Below are 11,774 nucleotides of genomic sequence, written 5' to 3' on the forward strand. Positions count from 1 at the left end.
TAGCAGTCAGTCTCTCACACAGCTGAGCTCGTCCTGCAGTGATGTCAGAGAATTAACCCTTCCCATGATGCCCAGCTGCGATGATTACATTTGAATGTTTATTTGCTCTCTCTCTCTCTCTCTCTCTCTCTCTCTCTCTCTCTCTCTGCATTTGCCATGAATTATAGACTATCAAAGTGTGAGTTATTACAGGAAGATACACTATCGTTCAAAAGGTTGTTTTTGAAAGAAGTCTCTTACTTTCACCAAGGCTGCATATATTTGATCAAAGATACAGTAAAATCAGTAATATGGTGAAATATTTTTACAACTACAATATCTGTTCAGCAACCATTACTCCAGTCTTTAGAACAGCATGTAATTAAAATAGAACTCTTTTGTAACATGATACGTTTTTTTACTGTCACTTTTGATCATTTTAATGCATCTTTGATGAATAAAAGTATTAATTTACTTAAGCTTTCAAATGGTAGTGTAAAATCAAGAATTCAAATTGCTGCTTTGTTTTTGATGGTTTTGTAATTATTCTCAAATATTTCAAGTTATATACTTTTAGAAATTGTTCAAGTTAGAAATGTTTTACAATTGAAATGTGACATGTATGAATGCAAACAGACATGTTAGGCATCTTTAGCTAAGTTTCCATCAACATCACGAGAAGCATAAAATCTTAAAATGCACATAAAAACCTTAGGTGCTCATTTGAGGTGATTTTTTTTTATCCAATAAGAAAACTGGAAGTCCATTCATCTTATAAATTCCTTGATGTGTAACAAAAAATCAAATCATGCTATTAGATAACTGGTTTAGCCAACACACCAATCTCATCACATCTCAAATGTTGTTTTATAATTCTGAAATGCCTGAGCCAAAGTCCGCCATCAAAATCATTCGTTACAATTACCTCCCAGAACACAATTGCATTCCCAATCGGAACGCAGGAAAACGAAAATGACGATGTTTGCTGATGTGTTTTGTCTGTCATTTATTATGTAAGGGAAAAAAACAGGCTACCCCAGTTGCATCAACTTTCATTTCATTACGGATACTTTTCACCAGTTTCCCAGGAAGTGACGATTGTGTCTTGTTGAACACATGGGAGGTGTCATGCGATGTTCTAGTTTTCCACATAAGTTTAATTTGCAACTTTGGATGGAAACATAAATATTGAAGGAGTAGTAATTGTGTAAATTCACGTCAGATTTTCAAACAAAGTAGTCGATGAATTTTCACAACAACTAGTTTCTTGCGGAAGCCTTGTAGGCTGGTTTACGATCATGTCCAAACTATCATCAGTCCTTACCAAAAAAAAATGGATCGACAGATTGCTCACAGTATCTTCTAAGAGGGTTGTTGTTGTTGTCTTATAGCCATTTATTAATTATAATTGTGACATTATTAGTAATATCAGTAAATAAAATGACCTTAAATTACCTTGTAACAATTTAGTTAACACGCTGTCTTCAATAATTAAAAAATAAATAAATAAAATCTACATAAACGATAGTCTAGTTACCTACGATACGATACGATACACTTTATTGTCAGACTGAGTCTGAAATTTGTCTTGCGTTACAGCAGGTTCACTCAAGGTTACAATACTTTATCACATAAACAACACAGAATGCAGAGCTTTCACACACATACTGTACATAAAAAAAAAGGACATTTACTTTTTATATGAGTTATTCAGCGCTAATACAGCTTGATGTACAAATGAATTCTTTAACTTCATTTAAACCATTCAATAAATATTTTAAAAACTTCTTTAACCTGCTAAACAGTCATTGGATGACTAGTAACCCGTTCTATGTTTATTGTCAGTCCTCTGAGCTTTATTTGATTTATTTTTTAAAGAAAAATTACTATTATTTTTGAATGCCTGTCTGTCTCTTTCTTTCCTCACGGAAAGGTTTGTCCCATCATCCTGTTGCTGTCCTCAATTTACTCAAGCAGCTACTGTGAAATGTTAATCACAACTTTAATTTGTACTGCATTAGCATTTTGATTAACTTGCAGGCTTTCCGGTGCTCTTCAGGTGCTTTTTACTCATAGTTACAGAGGAAATGACTTTTTGATTAATTAAGTGTGTTAGCGCAGCTGAGCTCAGCAAACTTTAACCTTAGATAGAGGAGGAGAGACTGACAGAGCCACAGAGATAGTGTGGAAATCTAGAAGACGGGCTGACATATAAATACAGATATACCAATAGTACTCATTGATATTCCTAGTGGTCTGATTGTTTATATTCAATATCAGCATCACATAGTTTATCTAAAGGTAGGAATATGTTTACATTAAGATACTTTCAAATGCCATGATTCTATTTTATGCTGTGTAATATTTAGTTTGTGGGGTGGGAAAGACCACCAACGCTGCATTTATTTGATCAAAAATACAATTATTGTGAAATATTGTAACATTTCTTATTACTATCAATGTTGACAACAGTTGTGCTGCTTATTATTTTTGTGGAAACATGACACATTTTTTTTCAGTATTGTTTGATGAATAGAAAGGTCAAAAGGATAGCATTTATTTGAAATAGAAATATTTTGTAACATCTTAAATATTACTTTTGATCAAATTAATGTTCTTGCTGAATCAAATTATCCATTTCTGTTCTTTCAAAAAAAAAAAAAAAACTATTAACCCCAAACGTTAAAGCGCAAGTGACTGTGTTGATGTTGTTCTCTCTGCAGGCTATGCTAGATGTGGTGGCGAATGAAGGATGGCTCGTGTCTGCGCTGAGCATTTGCAACCTTGTACAGATGATCATTCAGGCCAGATGGCTTCACGATTCCTCGCTGCTCACACTTCCTCAAATCCAAAAGCAGGATCTCTATGTCTTCAGGTACAAAAACTTGTAATGCGTCCTGTACCGGGTCCGTTACTGTACATCCTTATTTCATCAACACTCATCACTCATTTTAACATTTGTCCCTACACCAATATCCCAGAACAGGTACTGTGTACAGAATCCTGATATAATAGAGATTAGAAATTATGCTCAACCAACATCAGTATAAAAAACAATATATTTGGGTAGTATTAGACGTTATTTTAACCGTTTTTTTTAAGTAATTTAAACAGTATTTCTTCTGATTCTTTTATAGTTACTCAAAGGGATACTCCACCCCAAAATGAAAATGTTGTCATTAATCACTTACCCCCATTTCGTTCTAAACCCGTAAAAGCTTCGTTCGTCTTCGGAACACAATTTAAGATATTGTTTGTAAATGGTAAATGTCCCTACTTGACACATCTAGTGCACAAAGAGCTTGTGAAGCAGCCAGTGACGGGATGTTAACCCAGTCCTGCTGCAGAGCCTGATGGAGTTCCTGGGTCACGTCTCCAGGTGCTTTGATCCTGGGTGTCCCAGAGGTGCTGATCGCCTGCACACTCCTGAGGACAGCTGTGACCACAGCATCTGTGCGGCCTTCCATTGTTCTGCTGTTTGCCTCACAGATATAGTGTTTGCTGCACAATCTTATCATGACAACATCAATCAAATGGAGATACCTGCTGTACGTCTAACCAGAAGACCCTGACTGGGGCCAGTAGAATCATTTGGCCCTTTCAGTTCAAAATGTTGAATGCCCTAGAATGGCCTATAAGTTATAGAGCATCCTAACATTTGTGTCATAGCATCTGATGTGTGGTGAAGCTCATAATCTACATACACGAGTGGACTGACTACAATGTAAGACAACCAAGTTGTTTTACAGTTGGTTTGCATGCCAATTAAAGGCTTGGAAAATTGATGCTTTTACAATTAAAAACTATTACTTATTGATACAGCTTGCTATAATTCTGATATGAATGATCTTTAAAAAAAATGTATGACTCAAAACCTTTTGTTTTATTATATTTATTATTTCATATTAGTTACATTGACTATATTGATGAATTACAACATGGTTTTGTACGATATAAAATATTTTAAAATATCTATATTTTGATATTATATGATATTAATTTACTCATAACATGACTACTGTTCAAACGTTTGGGGTTGGTAAGATTTTTGGGAATTTCTTTTAAAGTATTATTGTGAATAATATTGTAAAATATGATTAGAATTTAAAATAACTGTTCATATATGAATATATAGCGAGAGAAAAAGGATTGATTGATTTTTTTTATGTACTTTTCAGAATTCATTCTAATATTTTATTTGGTTTTCTTATTATTGTCATTGTTGAGTCATAGTTGGGGTTAATATTTTTTTGGAAACTGAGGCATTTTCTTGTGGAGTTTTTATTTTACATTAAAATATTTTGTAACATTTTATGTTTAAAATATACTGTGGGTTTATATATATATGTACAATATACATTTTAAAAAAAGTATTAACACATAAAATTATAACTGACCCCAAACAATTATTAAATAATTATAGAAGAATTGTTAGTATGACCAAGATCGTACAAATATATATAATATAATAGGTTGTGGCAGGCAAAGTTTTTCCCTATTTTATATTGTACAGGCTTATTGACTATTTCAGAACATTCTTTGCTTTCTCTTCTCCTCTTACCCATGTGTTTTCCGCTCGCCCGAGTCGGAGCGTATCCTAACACGTTGTCACAGCGAGAGACAAGTGTTCACTTCCTGTCGGCGGTGTTAAAGGGGTGCAGAGCTTCTCACCTGTGGCTCGCTGATTATGACAGTGTAACATGGCTTAGCGGCTAATCCCGCCGCCATCTCTTATCTAACTCCGCAAACACCATCAGCATCACTTATCAGCGGTGACGCCTCCCCCACCCCGCTCCACACACATGCACACACTAACATCATTGGCGTTGGATTTTCTCTCGCCCATAACACATTTCGCCGTGCCCGTGTCCCGCGGCGAGTGTAATTTGGTGGAAACACAATAAAAATGGTAAGAGAGGGATCAGGCCAGGCAGGATCCATCACGCTGTGACAGCAGGAAACAGGAGCTCAGCCAGCCCTTACATGATTGAAGGCAGCATCACGTGACCGTCTCTTTTCCTTAACAGGAGGTGGAGCACCAAAGGTGCGAGGGGCGGAGGTGGCTATCGAGGCCCAATCGAGGGGCTTCCCGAGCTAATGGCCGCCTGCGACGGGAAAGAGGACAACTTCACGTCGATGGTGAAGGAGGTGCTGCAGCCCAATCAGATCTCTCAGGTGCGTCATCAGATGTACCCAAGATGCAAAGTAAACAGCACTCGGTTTACAAAGACTGCATTTCTTGACACCGTCGAACAAAGCATACTTGTATTGCAGTCATGTGGACGAATCGCCTCTTAACAACATAAACATTCAAATAAATTCCAATTCTCCACGCATTAGGCAGCGGGCACGAGCGCGTGATTTGCCGAAAGCGGCAGACAGTCACAGTGGTCTCAGGTAGCACCAAGATCTCCAATTACCTCCCAAATGAGAGGGTTTAGAGCTCCAATCTAAGTGCTAATTGCAGCGGTAATGCGAGCGTCCGAGCCCCATTAGTATTCCAGCGACCCCCCCTTCCTCTCGGCCCTGCTAATTAAATAAGCACATGCGCCGCCGCGTCCTCATCTCAGTCACTAAGGAAGCGTAATCCTTGCATAAATAGCTGTGGCGGGGTGATCTACACCATCTCCCATGTCTCTAATGCTAACAGAAGCACGGCAAGCAAACAGCCTGCACACAAACACATTCTTTTATTTGTTCATTATGTTTTGCCATATTCTTTGTTTTATTCTACGATCAATCAAAAGTTTGGAATAATTAAGATTTTTTTATTGTATAATTTTTTTTTTAAAGAAGTCTCATATGCTCCCCAAGGCTGCATTTATTTGATTTATCTGTATCCAAAAATGCAGTAAAAATTGTGAAATATTGTTAAAATGCAAAATATCTGTTTTCTATTTGAATATATTTTCAAATGTAATTTACTCTAGAGATGGCAAAGCTTACTCCAGTCTTCAGTGTCACATGATTCTTCAGAAATCATTCTAATATGCTGATTTGCTGCTTATATATATATATACTGTATATATCAAAAGAAAATGTATTTACGAAATATGATGTACCACCAACATTTTCTTTTTCAGACCCCTCTTTCTATAAAGGATATTTTGTTGGAATGTACTGGTTTAAATGCCGCTAGGCAACGTTTTTATTCAGAAAGTTCAGCAAAAGCTGTTTTCAGCATTGATAACCCTAGTAAAAAAAAGTCATATATTTAAAATAAATTTTTCATACTAAGTATAGTTCAAATCTATTAATGTATTTACTCACATATTGCTCAAGACTTACTGATATAAAAATTATAATTAAACTTCTTTTGGAGTACTACTTGTGCACAATGCATATTTCTTAATATTAAGCCTGAAATGTGTTTTAATGTCACTATATAATCTTTGAATAATATCAGTCTTTAAATGCAAGATATTTAAAGTGTACCTAAGGTATACTGGCAGTAGTTCCATTTTAGCACAATCAAATATGTGACCCTGGAGCACAAAAGCAGTCTTAATTCACTGGGGAATATTTGTAGCAATAGCCAAAAATACATTGTATGGTCAAAATTATCGATTTTATGCCAAAAATCATTAGGATATTAAGTAAAGATCATGTTCCATGAAGATATTTTACAAATGCCCTACCGTAAATATATCAAAACTTCATTTTTGATCAGTAATATGCATTGCTAAGAACTTAATTTGGACAACTTTAAAGGCGATTTTCTCAATATTTAGATTATAAGAAATGTTTCTTCAGCATATTATACTGATTTCTGAAGGATCATGTGACACTGAATACTGGAGTAATGATGCTGAAAATTTTGAGCACAGAAATAAATGACATTTTAAAATAGATTCAAATAGGAAACAGCTATTTAAAATTGTAATGATAATACTAGTGCTGTCAAACGATTAATCGCGATTAATCGCATCCGAAATAAAAGTTTTTGTTTCAGTAATACATGTGTGTATACTGTGTATATTTATTATGCATATATAAATACAAGCACATGCATGTATATATTTAAGAAAAATTGTATGTTTATATATTAAATATATTTATATATAATAAATGTATATACATGTAAATATTTTCAAAATATATACTGTATGTGTGTGTATTTATATATGCATAATAAATATACACAGTATACACACATACATATATTATGGAAACAAAAACTTTTATTTTGGATGCGATTAATCGCGATTAATCGTTTGACAGCACTAGATAATACACAATATTTCTGTTTTTACATTGCTTACTGTTTTTGATCAAATGAATACAGCCTTGGTGAGCATAAGCATAATTATCAAAACTTACAGAGGTAGTATTGCTAAATTTACCTGATATCAATCAAATTCGAGAAGAAGAAGAAAAAAAAGCATGTCCTCTTCATTGTGCTAATTCGGGGGTTCTTTGCACAGGCGTGGGCTTTTCTGAGTCACCTGCCGGTGGTGGAGGTCAGGATGAGTGTGAAGGGCTGGTGGGAGGGTTGTGAGGAGCAAACCGAGCGCGTGGTCCCTGCTAACGTCAGCAACATCAGAGACGAGTCCAGCTGGCTGCCGCTGCACGCTGACCAGGAGTACGTGCTCCAGGTGTCCCTGCGCCGCCTCAACGCCGGCCAGCAGAGAGTGAGTCCACCACTTCATTCACTGTTTTCTTTTCATTGTCTAGCCATTTAATCAATATTGATTCCATTCTTTTCAGAGGAAGCAGGACAGCAAGGCACAGGCGCCACACTTCGCCAAACCCAAAGACGAAGGCTGGTTTCTTGTTCTCGGGGAGGTGGAGAAGAAAGAACTGCTGGCTATACAAAACTTACAGAGGTAGTATTGCTAAATTTACCTGATATCAATCAAATTCGAGAAGAAGAAAAAAAAGCATGTCCTCTTCATTGTGCTAATTCGGGGGTTCTTTGCACAGGCGTGGGCTTTTCTGAGTCACCTGCCGGTGGTGGAGGTCAGGATGAGTGTGAAGGGCTGGTGGGAGGGTTGTGAGGAGCAAACCGAGCGCGTGGTCCCTGCTAACGTCACCAACATCAGAGACGAGTCCAGCTGGCTGCCGCTGCACGCTGACCAGGAGTACGTGCTCCAGGTGTCCCTGCGCCGCCTCAACGCCGGCCAGCAGAGAGTGAGTCCACCACTTCATTCACTGTTTTCTTTTCATTGTCTAGCCATTTAATCAATATTGATTCCATTCTTTTCAGAGGAAGCAGGACAGCAAGGCACAGGCGCCACACTTCGCCAAACCCAAAGACGAAGGCTGGTTTCTTGTTCTCGGGGAGGTGGAGAAGAAAGAACTGCTGGCTATCAAACGTGTGGGATTTATACGCAACCACAGCAGCGTGTCCGTGGCCTTCTACACGCCTGAGAAGACGGGGAAGTAAGAGCCGTCTGCTGCTACTCTGATGGCGTTTTTTTGTAGTATCTACTGTCTTAACGTCTGAATCTTTCTCCAGGTGTATCTACACGCTGTACCTGATGAGCGACAGCTACCTCGGCCTGGATCAGCAGTACGACATCCACCTGAACATCATCCCAGCCAGCATTGCTGCGCAAGTCAACAGTGAGATATCAGATAACGCTGGCAAAAAAGCCCCGAAGTGACCTCGCGCAACTAAACCAAAGTTTCCCTCTTGGCTTGAGATGTGAATTTGATGGACAGCTCTTCGGTTCTCTTCGTGAAACTACACTGAATGGGTGCCAACTTTTTGCTTTTTTTTCTGGTTCAATTCAACATTTTGATGGTTAGAACATCTGGGCCCAAACAGTCATAGATTTGATATCTAACACTTTCGAATGAGAGATCAGATGGTTGTAATTGATTCAAGAGGAACCTTCTGAGAATCAGCCTCATCTGTTTCTCAGACGGTCACTCTTCCTGCCTTATTACTCTTTTTACTCTTATTTTGTGCTGCTGCTGCTTCTTTTTTTTGTACACTCTGCATTACGGGCGAAGGTTATGTTTGTCTAATTAAAATATAAACATAAAAAGATTGTTTTTGCTTCTGAATTATGGAAATATTCAGTACGAAAATCAATTTGGTTAAATAGAAAATAAAAGCACGTGCAGCACAGTTGTATTTATCAGTCTATCAATTGTTTCCATTCTTTCCTAAGTGCCCACATTTGCATAGCATTGGAATTGACTGTGTTCAGCAGTTATTCACAGGCCACGTGTGTTTAGTTTTTTTGTTACCGAGGTCAAATAGTCAGCACATGCTTGTTATTATTTACCAAGTCACCCCTTAGGGGAAAAATGACTTTTATGCGAGAATATAAAGATGTTCTGGAATTTTTCGATAATAAAGTAATACATTTAAGCATAATATTTTATTAGTATTAGTGGATGTTGAGGTTTGACTAAAGCAAACAGTAGTCAATCATAATGTTGGTCATGATAATTTGCAAAATGATCAGTTTATGTTCTATAAATAAAGTTGCTTTAAGACCAGACAAGACAGCATCTCTTACAACCCCTTTTCTGATATATGCTTGCTTAAAAAATTAAGTATTTTGCTGTCTCTGACTAACACTGTAATTAAAAATCCTAATTGTTTAATTGTTTTAAAGCGTTCATTTATTGCCAGTGGTTTTAATGGCAATGGTTTCGAGTCCCTACTGAGGACTTCATATATTGTAAAGTATTTTCGATTGTTCTCTTTTCCACTGACGCCGTTTAATCAGCAGCAAATTCAGGCTTTAGGAAAAGGTTAAAGCAGCATCAAGCGTTTCGTGTGCTGGGCGCATCCTTTCTGATTTTCTCCTGCTGCAGGTGGTTTTCTATTACAGTCACAGACTGCTGTCCTCCTGAGATACACACACACACACACACAAAGAGCTTTTGGCATTCAGATTTTTTTTTCATCAACATTTGCTGCATAAAAAAAAAATTCCCCCCTTAAATATTTTATGATTTTAATCATTTATAATCATTTTTATCATAGTAACACAATAAATCATTCACCATATTGATATCACAAAAAGACCAGGATTTAAAACAGTGGAAGAGCTTTTGGCATTCAGATTTTTTTTTCATCAACATTTGCTGCATAAAAAAAAATTCCCCCCTTAAATATTTTATGATTTTAATCATTTATAATCATTTTTATCATAGTAACACAATAAATCATTCACCATATTGATATCACAAAAAGACCAGGATTTAAAACAGTGGTTATATCTACATAAAATAAGAAATATTAGCAAAACTAAAGTCAGGACAAAATGGCTGGCTCTTTATTCAGCAGGAGACTGATAGGAAGAAGAGTGGGATTTACTCCCATAATCACTGATTTCCCTCTTACCCTCTGAATCAACACTGTTGTTTTCTTTCATGGACAGCAGATCTGCCTGCTTGAGTTTTGCTGTATTTGTATTGCTTCACAATCCTTTTAGTTAAACCGTAAGAAAATAGGACCATAATAATAACTGCGTTCAATTATAAGCAACGTTCTATGTAATATGCCTTCAAAAAATAAGCACGTACATTTTATTTATAAGTAATGCATATTTATAGATATGTAGTTTTACATATTTGCACATTTAAATATGTATTGTATTCATATTTTTATGTTGGATATTTTAGGTGATTGATTAATGCTCTTATTTTAAGAAAGGGATTTTTTTAGCGACAATTCCGCTATTTTAATTTTGCAGCAATTTAGCTTCTAGATAGATAGATAGACGGGCTGCACGATTATGACAAAAATCGCAATTGTCGATTATTCCCTTGAAATTGTAATTGCGATCATTAATTACGATTATCACAATTTACATTGAATGATGTTTATACCATTGTTTGATGCAACTGCATGCCGTATTTTTTATATGAAAATAAGCTAAAAACACTCTTGTAGTGCTTTTCTATAGTATTAAGCCTCAAATGTCATTTATACATCGGATCGGTTACTTCTTTAAATTATAAAAAAGTACAAATATGAATGGTAGTATAATGTTTTACTAAAACTACAATTAAAATAATGGGGGGAACCCTTAAGATAACATGTAGAAAGAAAGAAAAAAACGAATCTTAAGCACGCAGAATAACATAAGTGGACTTTGAACGATTAATTGCCGCTTTGAACGATTACGTAATTGTGGCATCCATAATTATAATCGCGATTAGAAATTCGATTAATTGTGCAGCCCTGATAGATAGATAGAGAGAGAGAGAGAGAGAGATAGATAGATAGATAGATAGATAGATAGATAGATAGATAGATAGATAGATAGATAGATAGATAGATAGATAGATAGATAGATAGATAGATAGAGTCAGTGAACTTTAAATGTAAATATTATTCATAGAGCGCTACGGGTGAGGGGTCAACATTTCTAACAAATCGGGATTTCACATGGAGCGGCCGCTGTGAATGGGATCCAATGGGAAAATCCCGTCTGGTCCTTCAGTGTCCAATGAGCTGAGATCAGGGGGAGGGTCCGTCTGCTGCTCTGACAGAAAGAGACTTCACCAAACTCTCCTCCAAACAAGATCCTTCTGGATACAAAGATGCCATGTTTGCTGTGGAATTCGGCGTGAATTAACGCGTGAACGCAGCTCTGGATCTTTCTCGTTGTGGAGTTATGAACTTGTGAAGACGATGCAAGTTTGCAGTGTGGTCTGATGTGAGGTAAGAAGACGTGCAAGTTTCAACCTATCGAAAAGTTATAGTACTTAAGCAAAATATGAAATTATAAAGGCAATTTAATCAAATACGTTCAATGTCATCTAACATGAATAGATATGGAGCAGATATAAAGAAAAACTGCAGAAAGAAAATGCGTAGTTTATAT

The 11,774-nt window shown here is 36.4% G+C and overlaps 2 protein-coding genes across 2 annotated transcripts in view; both read left to right on the forward strand.

Moving 5' to 3' along the window:
- The window catches only part of ascc3 (activating signal cointegrator 1 complex subunit 3), a 160,358-nt gene extending 152,549 nt beyond the window's left edge, over positions 1–7,809 (forward strand). Inside the window, exons 31-34 of the mRNA XM_016267399.1 lie at positions 2,703–2,854; positions 5,007–5,154; positions 7,404–7,610; positions 7,687–7,809. Coding sequence (XP_016122885.1) covers positions 2,703–2,854; positions 5,007–5,154; positions 7,404–7,610; positions 7,687–7,809 — 630 coding nt within the window. The remainder of the gene's footprint in view (positions 1–2,702; positions 2,855–5,006; positions 5,155–7,403; positions 7,611–7,686) is intronic.
- Positions 7,810–7,905: 96 nt separating this feature from the next.
- On the forward strand, positions 7,906–9,031 carry LOC107581682 (activating signal cointegrator 1 complex subunit 3-like). Its single transcript, XM_016267301.1, has 3 exons — positions 7,906–8,109; positions 8,186–8,361; positions 8,438–9,031. Exons 1-3 carry the CDS (start codon positions 7,945–7,947, stop codon positions 8,583–8,585), a joined length of 489 nt encoding a protein of 162 aa, XP_016122787.1. The 5' UTR covers positions 7,906–7,944; the 3' UTR covers positions 8,586–9,031.
- Positions 9,032–11,774: the final 2,743 nt, after the last annotated feature.

This window comes from Sinocyclocheilus grahami, unplaced genomic scaffold (assembly GCF_001515645.1).
Source record: "Sinocyclocheilus grahami isolate Dianchi unplaced genomic scaffold, SAMN03320097.WGS_v1.1 scaffold37.1, whole genome shotgun sequence".
Classification (NCBI taxonomy): Eukaryota; Metazoa; Chordata; class Actinopteri; order Cypriniformes; family Cyprinidae; genus Sinocyclocheilus; species Sinocyclocheilus grahami.